General features: G+C 43.3%; 1 protein-coding gene across 1 annotated transcript in view; it reads left to right on the forward strand.

Annotated features, from left to right (window-relative positions):
* The window catches only part of LOC145985678 (kielin/chordin-like protein), a 294740-nt gene that overhangs the window by 94852 nt on the left and 180727 nt on the right, over positions 1-19161 (forward strand). The window contains exon 3 of the mRNA XM_083119746.1: positions 17477-17631. Coding sequence (XP_082975872.1) covers positions 17477-17631 — 155 coding nt within the window. The remainder of the gene's footprint in view (positions 1-17476; positions 17632-19161) is intronic.

Here is a 19161-nt window from a genome sequence, read left to right on the forward strand (position 1 = left end):
TATATATTTTCAAGGCCTCGCAGTCGTTACACAAATTCTATTACGTGCTTTGTTTTCTTGCCAAGAAGTTCCTTTGTCCCCTTGTACACGATTCGAGTTTTGTTCTCGATTAAAATAGATAGCTTCTCGTCGGATAACATGTTAGCGTATCGATCTGGTAAAAATAGACTGTATTGTGCGTTGAGCAACAGGCGTACCTTGGGACCATACTGGGTAGAAACGATTGAACCGGAAGTTATCGTGTAAGGTTTGTCGACTTCCAATTCCTGAATTTTTACATACTCGACTGACAAATTTAGCATTTGTTTTAATGCTTGGAGATCACTCATTTTTTCGGTCGTCATATCAAAAAAAATTTCAGAGTGTTAGAGAGAAATTTAATTGTTTTTCACGATGTGTGTTATTTATATATACCGAAGATTATTTTTTTTCACGATGTGTGTTATTTATATATGAAGTTTTTTTTTTGCGATTCGTATCGTATATATATTATTATTTTTTTAACAGAGGAAGAAAGTCCGTGCTTCGGAAAACGCGAGGATGTGCGTAGTGATATCTTCCGTCTCCTGCATAGACTTGTACCAATCATCAGTATACCATCTTCTTCCCTGCCTTGCCTCGTTTAGTTCGTCCGACCTCTCCTCCAATTTTTCCCCTGCAGCCGAAAGCAGAATGTTGAGATCACCGCACCTCAGGCCGCTGATCTCCCGAAGATGGTCCTTGAGAACCATTTCACAAGGGATGCGAAATTCCGGCGTCGTTCTTGCTATGATTACAAGTTTATTAACATCTCCGTTTACTACTTTCTTGAATATTTTAGATAGTAGTTCGTGCGGCAAATCAGTTATGCAAGCCATGTTGTTTTTTTTACTGTATGTTATTTATATACCCCACCCCAATTTTTGTTTCGTGTTCATGGCGATGGTGGTGCCTAGTGCGGCGACCCGTTCACCCAGCGATGCGTCTCTGCTCACGAACCTTTCGAAAGCTGCGTGCTCTAACTTTCTGTCTGCTTCGTGACGTGCGTCCAGATCCGTCTGCGTGGTGTTGTAGGCGATGTCGTGATCTTTGCATGCGGCGTCCAACGGATTCACACCCTTGTCTCCTCTCTCCAATCTTTTCTCGAGTTTGGTACCCGGTCCGCAGTACTGGTAGCCAGGTAGATGCATCTCGAAAGGTAACTTGTTGATGATGTCGTTCACGAGTCCCTTTCCTTCGGCCACGTTCCAAAATTTCGGAGGCAGCGTGTTGATGATTTTGATCAGGTAACCTATGCCCTTGTCGTCGTTCACGATGAAGTTGGAAAGTTTCGTGCTGATCATGTCCACGATGCCAACCTTCTCGTTGTAGAAATTACGGTTGCCTGCATTCTCGTCGCCGGCTATCACCAACAATCGGTCCACGAGTTTCCTCACGTCGTCCACCCAAACGAATTCTTTGGGTAATGTGTTGTAGCGTTTGACGCCGCTGCCTGTTTTGACCTGGTTCCAAATCGGTTTGATGAGATTCCTGTACTTCTCGCCGCTGCTCGATTTCACCCTATTCTGCGAGGCGTCGTTGTTCTGGTACAAGGCATCCGTCATGATCAGAATTTCCTTGTAACTCTGGTAATCTTCGTCGGTGTAATCTTTCGGCTGCTTTTTGGCGACGAGTTCCCACAGTCCCACCGTACCCGGATACCTGTTCCAACTATCCTTGTCGCCTAAATTGACTTTAATGTCGTTGCCTTCGAAGGTCACCTTCGATTTCCCAATCTTCCACACCACACCGCCGCCTTCGCTGGTTTCCATGCTGGGATACAATCCGAACACTTCATCCTTGTCGAACTTCCCCGTGCTCAGGTAGTCTCGTGCCAAAGGTCCCAACTCGATTTTATCCGAAGACGACGACGTGCTGCCTATGGCTCGACGTCGTGCCGGTGCATCCTTCAGTTCGAACGGCGTCGAAGGAATGCTCGAAATGGGTGTGGGTACGGCGTAACTTTTAGCTGCGAGCGGTACGAGTTCATTAATCAAATTTTTATTTTGTTCCGTGACACTTTTAATTTCTTTACCTAGACTGCTGATGGCATCGATCACAGGTTGATCCTGACGTTTCTTCTCTTCGTAGAATCCGCGATTCTCGGATTTCCAACCTTTGAAGCGTTTCGCGAGGTAATCGCGAAGCTTGAGATTTTCGTCTTCAATTTTTCGTTTCGTCATGACGTTATTTATATACGTCGTTTCTCACAACGTTGCAACGTTTAGAAAGTCGTTGATTTTGTTTCTGTATTTTCCGTCGTTGGGTTTCCTCGTCATGTCGATCGTCACGAATCCGAAATCGTCACCGTTCCAGCAAGTAGAGCAGCCTTCCGAAAATTGATTGTAGTTCATGTCTCCGCCTACGTAGTCATCGTACGCGTGCTTGAGGTTGGTGTGATCTTGACGAAACAAACATATGAAATTAGCGTTGTCGCGTACTAACTGTTTTGGAATTTTGGAAAACGTTTGAGCTAGGTAGAAGCAATCCATTTCTTTGTGACGACCTTGCGTGAAAAAGTTGCGAATTTCATTTTGATTTTCCAGGATGGCGTCGTCGAACACGACGACTGAATTTTCACAACAATCGTCGAGTGGTTTTATTTCCGAGGCGAACGTTGCAATGTTCAGACCATCGTACAGTTTCATCAGTTGCTGGTATTTGGATTGCTCCAAACTTTTCGAGAACACGTACAGGTGCCTGTTCTTCCAATCTAACCAATTCGGTGCGAGGAGAAAATTGTCCACGAGCAGTGTCGTTTTCCCACACCCCGAAGGACCTACGATCAGACAGCGGATGCTGTCGGGAAGCAACTTGCCGTTCTTTTTCTTCGTTTGACTTTCCGGATCCGGTAGACGCTTCACCACGTTCCACGTACTTACAAGATCACTTCGTTCCCGTCGATCCAACTCTTTTCCGGAAGTCCCAGCCATTTGACAAACAGTTTGTCACCTTTCCTACGCAATACTTTCTCGATGAGGTACGTGTCGGGGTGTTTCGTTTTAGAGAGTTCCTCTTCGTAAAATCTTCCTTTCAAAATCTCGCCGCTACTATCTTTTATTATATACGTGTGTCGGTTTCCGGGTAGAACTCGAACCACCGTAAAGAGTTCCGTGCTCCAATTTTTTGTGAACCCCTTCTCGAAGGTGCGTTTGAATTTGCTGATCCTCACCTTGTCTCCAATTTTGTATTTAGCTTTTTTTGTCGTGGGTGTGTACTTTGGACAGTAAACTGTAGAAATTAAATGCTGCTCGTCAGATTTGGTAACGTCAACTGGCTTCATGCCTATTGTTCTGTGTACCGTATCATTATAGGTGTCGACGAGTTCCGGCAGGATGTCAACCCATTTGTAATTTCCCCGAAGCGTGAATCGTTTCCACATGTGTGTTTTCAAGGTTCGATTGAATCTTTCCACGATGCTGGCTTTGATGTGACTGAAGCTCGAATAATGTCGAATCTTGTGTTTTTGAATAAACTTTTGGAATACGGCGTTGTAAAATTCTTTACCGTTGTCCGTTTGCAGAAACCGTGGTCGTCTGCCGCCGCTTTCGCGAAAAATTAATTTGAATGCTTCCGTGACGCACGTTCCCGTTTTCGCCTTCAAAGGTAGAGCCCATGCGAATTTCGAAAACGTGTCTATGACGGTGAGGAGGTACTTGTTGCCCTTGTTCAATTTATGCACGTTTTTCAAATTGCCGCTACTCATCTCCACGAGGTCACTTTGCCAGAGGTCGTCGATGCCCTTGGTTACCACAGCCAAACGTTCGTAGTTACGGCGTGCAGGTTTATGCAATTCTTCGACGATGGCTTGCCTAGACATTTTTTTAGAGATTACGTTTCAAGAGAAGCACAAGCGTGATGGGATTCAAAGAGGGTGGCACTTCGCTCGTGTTTTGAATGATCAGCTTATCGCCGGCACTCACGTCGAAAACGGTGAGATCTTCGTCTTCGTGTATTTCATATATGTTGCGCGTTTCGTTCCAACGTGCCAGAGGAATGTTTCCTGCTTTCTGGACACCACGATTCGATATCAAAGTCATGGTGGGAACGCTAGCTTTTCTACCGTGAGACCAGTACGAAAATTCGTTTATCTGAATCGTGCCATCGACGAGAAACTTGTAGTACGGATGATAAGGATGTAACATGTACAGTTTGTTACCTTCGACGAACGTGGAGATTCTTTGTTGATTGGGAATGCTGTTGATTTCGATGGCTTGCAGAGAATGCAGTTTAGCGAATTTAGTGTCGACGCTGAGCAGATTACTGTGAACTTGTCCGAGTTTATTTTCGATGGGCAGCAAATGCTCGACTATGGTATCCGTTACGGTAGAAAACGACGGTTTGATTTTCACTTCCACGTTCAACTGCTTGTAGTTTTCGTTGAGTTCTTGCAACTTGGCACCGAAAGAGGCCAGCGTCGATTCCTGTGTGGATTCCAGCACTCCAACTTGATCTCTGATGTTGACGACGATGTTCTGAAGGTTCTCGACTTGATTCAATTTCGAGCTCTTCTCGGTAAGATCGTTCACGATGCTTCGCATCTCTGTAAACTGCGTGTGAAGGTCGGCGACGCTCTGCGAAGTGGGCAGCGTCGACACCAGCGAACTAATTTCGTCTCGAATCTCTTCCACGTTCGCCGTTTCCGTTTCCAGTCGTTTCAGCATTCGAGATATGTTTCTTTTCAAAGCGTGCAATTCTTTGGAGGTGGGGAGATTGGCCACTTTACTCTCGAGATCGCTCAATGAACTTTTGATGTCGCTCGAATCGGATAGTGCCGTCACCGCCGTTTTCAATTTTTCCAAATCTTCGCTCGAAGGCACGCTCGTCCGTAACGATTCCAAGTCACCCTGTATGTTGTCCAGTACATGATGAAAATGAGCAAGATTCGTTTCGACGTTCAAATTTTCTAAATATTCGATTTTATGCTGAACCGTGCTCAACGTGTCTTGAATGCTCGTCAACGCTCTCGCTTCAGCGTGAATATTTTTAATTTCTTCGTTGATCAATTCCAAGGACGCCTGAAGCGTAGCGATGGTGGTTTGAATGTGTTCGAAATCTTGATAGGCCTCCAATTGAATTTTTATGTTCGCGACGCTTTTACCGATGACCTGCAGTTCGTCCGACGATGGTAGGTTCGTCATTGTATCTTCCAAAGTCTGCAACTTGGATTTAATTTCTTCCAACGTGCTGGTGAATTCTTCTTGTAATTTGGAAACGACGACATGCAAGCGTTCTGCGTCTATATCGTTCACCACGGTTTGAAGTTCAGAGAAATTCTTTTCTATTGCGGAAGTTCGTTCTTCGATTTCGAGTTTCAATTTTTCCAAATCTTCATTTTTCGATTGAAATTGCTGTAATTTGGCCAAATCATTTTGAAGCGAATCCACGCTCAACTGTATATTTTGAACGTTGTCGTAAGAAGGTACGTCGACATAATTTTTTATGAGCGTCTTCAGTTCGGAATCGATTTTCAGAATGGGGTCGAGACATTGCGTTTGGAGCGTAGCGATTTCCGACTCTAAACTTTTGTTTAAGGTTTCCTGCAAAGCGATCAAATCGGTCCTCAACTTCTTAACTCGAATGTCCAACATGAGAATCTCTTCTGCGTGGTCTACACGCTTGGTGTTGCCGAAAATGTCGTTAGGCATTTTTGGTTAACGGTTATTTATAATAGGATAGACGATTCGTAATTGTACGAAGAGAGGAATAAGTTTGTCGTAATCTCCGAGGAGTTCTATGTAAAAATAATCTCCTGCAGACACATCGTACGTAATGTTAGAAAGCATCTTGTCGTGCTTGATTCGAAAAATGTTCTTGCCGGTAGAAATTTTGATTTCGCCTGCGTTTTCCGGATTCACGGTGATTTGAAGTTTCCCGTCGATCGGAATTTCGTAGAAATGTAAATTGTTATTAAAAACATAAAACATCTTGCCCACATCGTCATTCAGTTTCGTCCAAATGCTGTTGAGGTGAATGATCAACAGACCGTTGAGTTTAGGTAACACGGAAGGTAAGACTTCATGATCTGGTATGGTTTCCATAATGATCTGTTTTTTGAAACCGAACAAATTCATAGGCATGCTGGTTATTTAAGAATACGGTCAAAGTTTCTTGTAATGACAGTCAATGTTTTTTTTTGTTTTTTTTTGTTTTGTTTTGTTTTTATGAATCTTCTGTTGAAGATGGACATATGTTGCAGGTTTTGCTTCCTGCTAAGCGATAGTGCCCCCACGGCAATGTGTGAATACCACACTCGAGGACGCACCTCTTATCGTCGTTGGGATCCAGGGCAATTTTTCTAACTTTGTTTGTGGTGATGATATGGTCGACGCTCTGGATGCGCTGTTCTTCTCTTAGAACCGACGACCTGGTCTTGAGGCAATCGACAAAGTCCTCGAATGCGAGATGCTCCCGAACCACCTGTCTGCCGACACCCTTGGCCTTCTTGGTAACGCTGCCCTCGGCTTTGATGGCATAGGCCTTGGCGCGAAGACCTGCAAACTCGAGAATTACATCACCGTCCTTCTCGTCTTTGAGTTTGCCAGGCACTTTTTTGTTTCGGGGCAGGATGCCGTACTGGTTCGGCTGGGGATAGCCCGAGGTGTCGAAGAGGTTAAGCAAAGCTGGTACCGTGACTATATCCCTGTATGCATCGGCTGAGTGGACGTGGTACACCAAGCTGTCCGTGTCCGTGTAGAGAAGCGAGATGTTGTGGCTATAATGTGGACGTAATATGTCGTAGTACGTCTCGAACATGTGCAGCTTGCTCAGGTCTAATACTGAGGCACCAACATAAATTGGCTTGTCGAGCCTCACCTCACCCTTCCTCATATGCACCAGAGCAAGCTGCTCATTATAAATAGTCCTCGATTTGAATAACGGGTTCGCTACGAGCCTGCGACATTGTGCTTTCCTCGTTACCAATTTTATGTCCATGCGATTCCGTACATTCTCCATAGTTTTGCCAAACACCGCATTGTTCATAAGCTTGAAGAAATCCTTATCAAGCTCGGACGTGGCTGCAGTGCGGTGTTTGGTGTTGACTTCAATATATGGCTTCAACCATGGAGAATGCTCGAACTTGAGGATGCGGTGAACTGCGTGGACCGCGACCCCTCGTTGCATCAGCCACCGGAGATTCTGGTAGTGCAGGACATAACGCTCTTTGGGCTCGAAATCCATGACGAGCTTCTTCTGGTTGGAATCGGGTGGACACTTAAACTCGGGTGCAGGGGGAAGATCGCAGAACAAATCCTGCAGCTTCTCGGAGAACTCAAGGTCCACCTCGGCGAAGAACCCATGTTCCGAATCGTCGAAGCTTTCGACGTCGAAGTTGGAAGGGTCAGCCCACTCGAAGCCTCTAAAGGGGAGTGGCTGCATCATAGAGTGTCCGTAGAGGTTATTGACGTCCGTGTACATGATGTAGCTGGACGGTTGTGAGGGGTCGCATCCGGTGGCCATGTGGTGATTGTTGGCGCGCGAGTGTCGCTGCGACACCTGGACCATTCCACCCCGCACGGCGCGTTCCACAAACAGCATCATGTCCACGTTCGAAAGAAGCTCCAGCTTGATCTTCGTCACCAGAAACATGGCTGACCACGCCAGTCCGGGGAGACTGTAGAAGTAGGCGGGGTCCAGCTTGTAGATCTTCATTGCGGTCGCACGGAACGTCTGGAACACGTCGGCGAGGAGCGTCACGTCAAGTCTGAGGTAGGCGTCGTGGTAGTCCCCGAGAGTTCGACAGCCCAGCTCGCGCCACATGGACTGGGCGTGGTGATAGTCATCCTCAGAGATACCCGAGCCTCGCAGCTGACTGTAGAAGTTTGCTCGAGGAGGTAGCGACGTCTCTGCGAACTTGGAAGGGTCTGTGATGTATTCGTAGGGATAGACTCCCTTACGCTTGAAGAGACCTGCGTCCAAGTTCGGAAAGTTTCCGGAGGTAATAAGCATTTGCTCGTCGCTAAGCTTCCCTGCGAGAGCATCGAGGCTGGCCGGGAGGAACCTCAGGGAGTCGAGGAAGCGAAACTCGACGGTAGAGTGTGATCCTGAGATTCGCACCCACTTGCTCACACTGATGTAACGCTCCTCGTTCTGCGCCAGGACGTTGATTCTCTCGTTGTCGTACCCAAGATGCTTGACGAGGTGGTGGAAGTCGTATCCCGAGCCATTGTGAAAAAACACAGGGATGAAGCGCGGGTCCCGGGCCATGAGGTTGCATCCGTTGCACCATGGACCAACATACCTACCGTTAAAGTGATCGTGGTGTTGGACTTTACGGTTGTTGTCGGTGTACTCCTTGACGCAGACAGGGCAAGCGATGGCCTCGTCGTGTCTACGTTGATCGTCGGGGGACAGTGGGAGCATAGACTTGGGGGCCAACAGTACCTTCCCTATCTCGTTGGCCTCGACAACCATCCTCTCGAGGAAGTGTTTGGCGGCGTCGGGACCGCGGTACACGTAGGGCTCGGGGGCGATGTGCTGGTCTCGTCGCACCACAACGTATGCATAACTCGAAGCCTCGTGGAGTTGGTAAGGGGTGGTGGAAGAAACTTCGGGGTCGGGATCGCAAGTGGACAGGGGTTTGAGGAAGGCTTCGAAATCCGCGATGATGATAGCGGGATGTTCTACCATGGCACCGTGCATGTGGAAACGCTCCACGGTGCCAGGTTTGGGCAAGACTGCCAAACCCGGCTCGTTGTTACTACAGTAGATCTTGTGGCTGGCAAGCTTCTCTGCAGCGATGTTGGGACCTTTGATGTGCTGATAATCCTGCTGTTTTTGATTGTCAAAAGTTGACAAGCACCTGCGACAAACTTCTATGCTACCATGATGCTTGCTTGTTTGGCTCGACACCAACCGGGAGAGGGAACGGATAAGGGTGTAGTGGTGATGGGTCTCGTCCTTGATGAGCAGAAGGTGAATTTCTCGAGCGCCATTAACGTTTACGTCGCTCACCCTGATGGGGTACACCGCATTTTCGTCAGTGAGACCGTAAACGTTGATGGCCAGCCGCGCACGAGCCTCAAACTTTCGAATGTCCGTGACCTCTACCGGGTAGTCGATCCCAGCCATCGCAACTTCCAGCTCTGCCTCATAGGGTAGGTAGTGGTTAACTCGGTGTGGTTGGTTTTTCCAGTGGACAGGGTGTAATGCTGCAAGCACTGACCAGAGAAAGCACTTGGCATCACTGTTCTGAATGTTCAGGACGGCCCTTTTTGCCGCAATGGTAGGTGGTAAGGGGACGTAGCTGGAGGCGGAGAGAGGTATGAACTTGCAAAATTTGACGCACAGTTCGTGAGGCTCGCCACACAGCGAACCCCCCGAGCCTTTAGCTTGATGTTCTTCTTGTTTTGCCACCAGCTCATCGGCAAACTGGTTGTAGATGACCTCGAGGTTGTCGACATCCGCCAGATGCAGCGTCTTCGCCTTGGTGTTGTGGCAGAAGCTGTAAATTTCGTCAGACGGCTTCTTGTACTGGCAACGTAGCGATGCGTAGAATTTAGTAGAGTGCGTTGCAAGCGCATCGCCGAGGATGGAAATGATTTTGGCTTGCACGTTCTCCAAAAAGCTACGTACGTCGCATGAGCCCTCCGAAGTGATGACAAAGTCCTCTAACAACCGCTCGAAAGCAGCCTGGTTCGCTTTCGCCACAGGCTTGACGCGTTTGGCGGATGGTAGCGAGTCGGCTTCCGCTTTCCTCTTGGTCGAGCTGGTCGACGGTTGGGGAACAGGTGCTCCGACGACAACTTTGCATGATGTTATATGCCTCTTCAAATTATTAATGGTAATATGTATACCGCACCTGGGACATGGTTTTTTAGCGGTTACACGCTTACCAGGTGCGCAGGTACGACAATGTCTTGCAAAATGTGCGCTTGATATGGTTATCTTGCACACAGGGCAACTTTTCTCAGATTGCATTTTGTTGAAAATATTTGTGGGGTATGTTATTATATATATATAGTGGAGTGCTACAAAATAAATACTGTGCAATAATTCACAATAGTGTTGGGTTTGGTGGGAGTGTGCTATTTATGCTACTTCTTGCTTCTTAATAAATCCTGTAAATAATTGAAAAAAAATAATTAAGCTTGTGTATAGAAAACACAAAAATATTATGTGTACATAATTCTACCAAACAATCTTTTTTTTTCTAACCCTCAGCCCTTTTGGCGTATGAAGTATAAATTATAATTTCAGAAAACATAGTTATTTTCCGCTCGCCATTTTAAAAAATCAAACCATAAGCATTATTTATGTTTATAGTATTCGTCGAGCGATAGCAGATAGGGCAAGAATCGTTTTCCTACAACCCATAGTTGATGAATTACAAAACATCTTAGAAATTACATCTTGAAATTTTAATCCAAAATAACTCGAAAACAGCAGGTAGTAGTCATCACCCCTCCAATAAGTTGTAGAGTACTTCTAATTTTGTATCGAATGCTATTAAAATTTTCGAATTAGAGTAAAAACTAAGCCGGTAAATCAAGTTTCTCAAAAAAAATAAAAAATTGTCTGTATTTCCGAAACTTGAGGAGGTAGAATCGATTTTATTTGCTAGTCGAATAGTTCTCGTCGAATCCTATCCAACAAACCTAAAATCATCATCCTAGCTCAATTAGGAGCCGAGAAAATCAATGTCTTGGAAAACGTCTTAAGATTTTTGTCTTAAGAAAATTTTCTTGACAGACCGGAAGTAACATCTTGAGATACCGGAAGTCGACTTTCTTAAAGATTAAGATATTTGTCTTAAGACATTTTCCAAGACATTGATTTTCTCGGTTCCTATGGGGCCTAGAACCATGTAACTTTGTTCTATGTATATACCAACACTTGCCCGACCCTGTGGCCGAGTGGTTAGCACATCGCGCTGCGACGCCAAGGGTCCCGGGTTCGAATCCTGGTCGGGCTTGGTTGTTTGTGAATGTCCATTTCATCACTCATCCCCAATCTTCGCAAATTAGCCAAGAGGTACAAAACGTAAAATAAAATAAACTAAATCAATCATTAAGTTCCGTGTTGCAATCATGAAATTAAATTTTAATTAACTTTTTTTATCCATCTCTCTCTCAAATCTATATAGCCTGTTCATATTTGGCATGTCAGCCATTTTGTTTACGTAGCAAAAAAAATCTCAATGCTCGTTGTAGCCATAAGTATAATTGGATATAATTGCCGGATTTTATTTAATTTTAGGTTTAAAATCAATAAGCGTGCATAAAAAAAAAACTAAATATTTTAAATAAATAAGATTCGAATAACTATGTACTTCCACTAGTCTTTGTGATGGCGCAGCAGTAGCCTTGTATTCAAGGGTTCGATACCCGTGCAAGTGGTTCTTGAAACTGTAGGTCCGGTCCCGATTAGTTTTACTGTGCATAAAATAGACTTAAACAAAAAAAAAACGTTAACTCAATCAGTACTTCCACTAGCCTCTGCGTTAGCACAGCGGTAGGTTTGTATTCAAGGGTTCGGTACCCGTACAAGTGGTTCTTGAAACTGTAGGTCCAGTCCCGATTAGCCTTACTGTACATAAAATAGACTTAAACAAAAAAAACGTTAACTCAATCAGTACTTCCACTAGTCTCTGCGTTAGCATAGCAATAGGCTTGTATTCAAGGGTTCGATACCCGTACAAGTGGTTCTTGAAACTGTAGGTCCAGTCCCGATTAGCCTTACTGTGCATAAAATAGACTTAAAACATCAAATCAATCAGTACTTCCACTAGCCTTTGCGATGACGTAGCGGTAGGCTTGTATTCAAGAATTCGATACCCGTACAAGTGGTTCTTGAAACTCTAGGTCCAGTCCCAATTAGCCTTACTGTGCATAAAGTGGGCTTCAAAAAAACTCCAACTCAATTAATTAATCAGTACTTCCACTAGATATCAAAAACGCGCAACTCTTTTCTATTTTTTCTGTCTTTTTCTAACAATTTAACACATTTATTTTTTTTGAAATATGCCCCGCACACATATTTCCTACCTACCAACAACGGCACACGGAAGAAAAAAGATATTCTAGCTACCAAGATGCATGCTTCAAATATATAAAAAGCGGAGAGAGACATGAAATACTTATAAATCAAAACCAACTTATACGAACTAAAAAACAAAGTTACTTACTTTTAGAAATTCTGCAGAAATACTCTTCACTAACACTGAAAATAAAACACAACTTTATACACCAGCGCTTTAAGTTTTATACGGTTTTCTAATAACGTCAAAAATGATATGTTAGCCAACGCAACGTGGACCAATAGAAATCCAACAACCAAATTCTCTAGAACATTCTCCCCCTTCTCTTCTCTTCTCTACATTTCAGCCACATTATTTCGCAACTATGCTTGGCGGCAGAGAAAAAAATACAGTTCCGGTTATTTATTTCATAGCTCTTGACCTCGCCTCTGCACCCACGAGAGCGGACGCTACTTCGTGTTTTCATTTCGCCGGCTGAATACTGTTTTGAATCTATCTTCAATAGATGCTCATTGAAATTGGATTTAAACCGGACGTGTATTTCCTGTTTCGCGAACATACGAGAACCTTTCACAATGTCGCATCAGATAATATATTGCAAGAGCGAGTTGGTTGTGTACATAGAACTGTATTTTTTTCTCTGCCGTCAATCATAGTTGCGAAATACATGTGGCGATTTCTGGTTATTTGTATAGAAACAGAGCAACGTATTTTCTGTCACCGGAAAACCCATTTCCGCCCTAGTCAGATAACAAAATTGTCAGGAAAAAAAAATGTGCTGTTGACTACGCATTTGTTAAATTTGTGTCATTGTGCCAACGTTGATAGCATATACAGAGAGAGGGAACGAAATTGTCGTTTTTTCTAGATATCCACAGGCAAAAGCATAATATTTTTTCAAATACAATATGACAGTCGCTTTTCGGTATCGAAAAACTAAATACAATAAGTATATATATATATTTACAATATTAATATTTATTTAACAATATCTACCTACGAATTTGCCTCGAACAAAAACATGTCATAGAAAAACATTTTTCCAACCGTAAATTCAAAAATTTTGGCCCGCGCGCGCACATGCGCGTGTGCGTGCGTGCGCGTGTGTGTGTGTGTGTGTGTGTGTGTGTGTATGTATGTGGCACATCGTTCCCCCGAGAGAGAGAGAGGTTTACAAAAGTTACGATATACAAACATTGGCCCCCGGGAGTTGGAAAATTACGATATGGCGCATTCGCTCGTTACTGTTCCCAGCTATAAGTTTTTCTCTCTCTCTAGCCCTTGCCAACTAAAAAAAAAGTGTAGGTAGGAGTTGGTAACACCGCGAGAAAATAGAGATCGTACCTTACAAGAAAAAAACCATTAAGGCGATTTTTACTTGATGACGTTGAACCCGCGTAGTGTTCCCACCCATCCATCTCTCTCTCTTTTACGGCAGTGCCGACTCTCCTTGCCCTGTATATGTAGGTTGGCAACATTGCTTTATGCACTGTAAAGCAAACCTCAAGCAAAGTTGCCAGCCCCTTGCTTTAGGTTAGGTTAGACAAAAAAAGCTGTAGGTAGGCTGTCGGCCGTTTAACTCCTCCCTCCCTCTCTCTCTCCTCTCTCTTTTTTGTAAAAAACCATGGCAAAAGCACCAGTAGGTTGGCAACCTTGCTTTATGCACTGTAAGGCAAGCCTCAAGCAAGGTTGCCTGCTCCTTGCTTTAGGTTAGGTTAGGCCAAGACAAAAACCTTGGTGATTTTTTTGAGTGAGAAGCTGGCAACACTGCAAGAAAAAGGTTGCCAGCTCCTTGTTTTAGGTTAGGTTACCCCAAAAACCTTGGTGATTTTTTTCGAGTAAGGAGCTAGCAACACTGCGCCATCAAGTGAAGCTCATGCCTTACGAGAGAAATCTATTAAGGCGAGCTCACCACTTCAGCTCACCACAAGAGGTTGGTGAACTCTCTAAACTGGACTACTTATATATATTTCGTATTCGCTTACGAGATTTACATTACTTTATTTTTAAAAACGAGTGCAGTATGTGTGTCTTTTAATGTTTGTGCGCTTTCTGTATGGCATGTACAGAGCATTCCGTGACATTCGCTACGAGACTCGGCGGCAAGCGGCCCGGCGTCAGAGCTTGTATTTCCCGATGAACGGGGTCCGCGACAGTCAGCTATTAAAATTACAGTTTTCATATTGTGTACTAACCTTGACTACAGAAGGTGTTGAAAATGATGTCCCTCTGCTGCTACACATTCCTGGCATCTCCGAAGGAAATTGGCATTTACACGTGCAAGTTCGTCTACTGTAATTCTCCCGATTTCTCGTACAATACTCTCTTTTAAGCCACGGATGGTGTGCGGTGTCTTTGTATACTTTATTTTTTTAGATTTCCCTATAAATAAGAATCGCAGGCTGACCCTGTTACTCTAAACTTTACGAGGTTTAATATAGTGGTCCTACGTGGAACGGGAACACCAGGAAATTTCGTTGCAAAGCGTCGTCGCACTTCTCCACAATTCCTCTTTCCGAAGTAACACTCGACAAGATAAATCTTTTGTTGTAATGTAAACTTTTGTGGTGTCATATTAAGCCACAATCTTCAACACACGGACACGACACAACACAACTTTCGAGGGAGGATTATACTGGCATCAGTCTGCAACGTCAACAGAAAGGGAAATAGAGCGAAGGCAGGAAGAGCGAAAAGAACAGACTGTAGCGTGCGACTTTCGCGGACCCCGTTCACCGGGAAAGACGAGCGCTGACGCCGGGCCGCTTGCCGCCGAGTCTGGTAGCGAATGTCACGGAATGCTCTGTATCATTCAGTCAGAATAATAAGCACGCCATTGTAAATTTTTTCACTGTTGCTAGCTGAATTTTAAAATATGCAGCGATATGGTAATATGTTTGCCGTATGTATTGAATAGTTATTTATGCTCTTATTGGTTAAGCCTTCTTTCAGATGGTCACTCCGGCGCAAAAATGTATTACTTTTGATTCCATCCACTATTAATAATTAAATTAATGTTTGAAGATCACACTTCACAGCTTATCTTAGATGAATTCTTATCCTGTATTTGCAAAAGAAAATACTGGATCCTGTGCTAAAAGAATGTTGCATAATGTGATATTTACAGGAGGGAAAACGGTTGGCAGGAAATGGGGTAGATGCACAAACTTTTATTTGACAGTAAAAGCGTAGTGTTTACGTTAAACAAGAGGGAAAAGGTATACAGTAGCACTGCTACAAAGCAATGTATTTGAGTGTCAGCACATTGCGCTACGACACCAAGGGTCCCGGGTTCGAATCCTGGCCTGGGCATGGATGTTTGTGGGTGTCCATTCATCAATTTCATCACATCATCACTCATCCCCATCTTCGCAAATTAGCTAAAAGTTGCATAATAGGCGAAGTAAAATAAATCAAATCAATCAATCAATTGAGTGTCAGCAGTCCCAACGGCCATCGTGGTTGCACTGGTTCCTGGTCAACAGCCGATTTCTTAGTGCTGAAACATATGAATGGATCTATAAAGAACCTAATGCCGAAAAAAAGGCAAATTTGTGAAATTCTACAGGAAGGAAATACAAGTGAGGAGGAAAGAACATAATGTCGAAGAAAGGCAAATTTGTGAAATTCTACAGGAACCAAATACAAGTGAAGAGGAAAGAACATAATGTCGAAGAAAGGCAAATTTGTGAAATTCTACAGGAAGGAAATACAAGTGAAGAGGAAAGAACCTAATGTCCAAAAAAGGCAAATTTGTGAAATTCTACAGGAAGGAAATACAAGTGAAGAGGAAAGAACCTAATGCCGAAAAAAAGGCAAATTTGTGAAATTCTACAGGAAGGAAATACAAGTGAAGAGGAAAGAACCTAATGTCCAAAAAAAGGCAAATTTGTGAAATTCTACAGGAAGGAAATACAAGTGAAGAGGAAATAACATAATGTCCAAAAAAAGGCAAATTTGTGAAATTCTACAGGAAGGAAATACAAGTGAAGAGGAAAGAACCTAATGTCCAAGAAAAGGCAAATTTGTGGAATTCTACAGGAAGGAAATACAAGTGAAGAGGAAAGAACCTAATGTCCAAAAAAGGCAAATTTGTGAAATTCTACAGGAAGGAAATACAAGTGAAGAGGAAATAACATAATGTCCAAAAAAAAGGCAAATTTGTGAAATTCTACAGGAAGGAAATACAAGTGAAGAGGAAAGAACCTAATGTCCAAGAAAAGGCAAATTTGTGGAATTCTACAGGAAGGAAATACAAGTGAAGAGGAAAGAACCTAATGTCCAAAAAAGGCAAATTTGTGAAATTCTACAGCAAGGAAATACAAATGAAGAGGAAAGAACCTAATGTCCAAAAAAAGGCAAATTTGTGAAATTCTACAGGAAGGAAATACAAGTGAAGAGGAAATAACATAATGTCCAAAAAAAGGCAAATTTGTGAAATTCTACAGGAAGGAAATACAAGTGAAGAAGAAAGAACCTAATGTCGAAGAAAGGCAAATTTGTGAAATTGTATAGGAAGGAAATACAAGTTAAGAGCCAAAGCAAGTTAATGTTTTCATCTGATTTACCCTAAACTCCATCCCAGGAGTCTGTGGAGCAAGCGAACGAAACCAAGTCCTTTGCGCAAGTAGTGACTCGAGAGGACCCGACCCATGAAATCGAGAGAGGGGAAGTGAGTGCATGGCGGGGAAAGCGGCTGAAGCTACCAGCCGTTTACTGCAACGTTCACGGTTTTTCTCCACCCATTAGCTTCCACCCCTTCTCTGACGTTATGCGCGTTGCTCCATAGACTTCTGAAAAGTAGTATAGTACATAAAATCACAACAAATGTGTAGAAGCGATTGAAATATGTAACAATTTGTGAATTCAAGAAGTTAATAGGATAGTCCTGTTTGTGTAATTCATGAATATTTCAGCGGGCCTCCCCGATAGCGTAATGCTAACGTCGTCACCTTGTAAACAATGGGTTCCTGGTTCTATACCCCGTCATTGACTTTCAATGACGCCATTACAACCCATAAGTGTCCGTGACTATACATAGTGGTACGGATGCCACTTTAAAAGACTGAAGGTCCAGTCCCGATTAGTCTTTCCGTACTAATCGTAATCGTAATCAAACTAAAGAAATTCATATTTCAGGAATAAATATTTCATGTTATTGCGAAACTAAATCCGCTAGAATGAAGTATTTACGCAATTGCACAAACATCAGAAAGGGATAACAACAATAAACAACGGGATAGAAAACAATCTTCTCTCTGCGCTGGCAAGAGCATATGCCCCTAAACCAGCGTTAAATTGCAAGAACCCAGGCGCCGGGCCGTATTTGCTCTGGTGATAAGAGCAAGAAGACGGCCGTGAAATTCCCCGCTGGAAAGGATCAACCCATGTGTTTGCAGAGGTTTTCGTTTGATGCGAGCGCCTGCTCTCTATGCAACCCACATAACCGTGCTAACATGCGGGATTCTCTTCTTTCAGGGTGCGGGAAGTCGGCTAACTCCTTCGCCTCTTTGGAGCTTTGTCAGGAAGCCTGCCTCGCCGGCGCCTGCCGCTACAGGGCCAAGGGGAGCGACGAGGAAGGGGAGGAGCTGCCATCTGCCGAGGAAATCTCGAACCCTGCGTTGTTCTGCGAGGTAAGTTATTCCAAGTGTCTCGGTGTTTGGATATCAATCCAGTTCCATTCTCTTGCTAGGAGGTTCTTGATACGAATCAGTCTACGATGTTCTTGACTACATTTTTAAAAATGACACCCATGAAATCCAGAATAATATATACAGGGTGTCTCATAAAAAGTTTTCACAACTTCAATTTTGCATAGCTGGTATTAAAGTAGGAAAAAGTTATAAGATAAAGCTAATAGAGATCAATCAAAATTCAAGGAAAATTATTCTAAAGTGTTCTAAATCTTTAAGTCATACCCCCTCTTTGCAAGATATTTATAAACATGTTCTCTGATATGAGTAAAACCGAAACTGACACCTGCATTTATCAAGCTGAGATGCATTTACTCTCTCTCTCCCTCCCTCCCTCTATCTCTCTCTCTCTCTCTCTCTCTCTATATATATATATATATATATATATATATATATATATAGACACACACACACATTAGTAAATCAAAAAGTAAAGGCAATTTTCACATAACATATTTATTTTCACACAAGAAGAACAACTACACATATCACTTTTCCACATATGCCCTCTGCATGGCAATGCACTTTTAGTATCGTGCAATCAGCTTCTGTATCCCGTTCGCGAAGATGGTTTTTGGTTGCTCACGAAGCCACGTCTGCACCACCTGCTGGGCCTCGTCATCTGACCTAAACCGACGACCACTCATCTTTAAAGCGGCCCACCCACTCGTACACCTCTCGTTGAGTCATGGTGCTTGCTCCATAGTGCGCTAAGAGCCGACGGTGGATGTCTGCCCGTTTGACTTACTCCGACCACAGAAAGCGCTGTTCCTCGATGGTGCATTTGTAGAGTGGTGCTTCCATACGTGTGACCTTCTTGCTCCGCGACACTCGACTGAATGGGGCAGTGATGGATACTCCTACTTCCACGTTACTCCAAGTATACACGTGGTGACGTCAGACACACACACCCAGTCTTCGTTTATTCCTGCGAAAACACCCTATATATATATATATATATATATATATATATATATATGAAACGTTCTTTAGTCAAAAGAACATGATTTAACTAAAAGAACAAATAATAAGTTCACATGAAAGACTCGAAAGCATACACGTGATGCCTCTCAGGGTATGGGGTCATATCTCTCTTCGTTCGTTGGTCAAAACAAATCAAAGTCAAGTTTTCGCTAAGAGAAAATAATTATATTTTACGTCTTAGCAAAATAAATACTTATGTGCATAAAATCCACTTCAGTCAAAGAAATAACAGCTTCTTACAATTCAACATAAACATTCTTTTTAAAACTCGAAGCCCGAACTCCTAAGTCAAGACAAAAGACACTCGTAATTCCCATGGCAACAGCTCTTAACAAGATAACTATATACAGGTTAGTTACTATCCTGACATTATCAGTGATAGGTAAATTACAGTAATTGATATTACAAAAACAATAAACATTTGTACAAGAAAAGATAATTAATAACAATAGATATTAACAATAAATATTTGTGCAATGGGAAAGG

This window comes from Lepisma saccharinum, chromosome 3 (assembly GCF_977018435.1).
Source record: "Lepisma saccharinum chromosome 3, izLepSacc3.1, whole genome shotgun sequence".
Lineage (NCBI taxonomy): Eukaryota > Metazoa > Arthropoda > Insecta > Zygentoma > Lepismatidae > Lepisma > Lepisma saccharinum.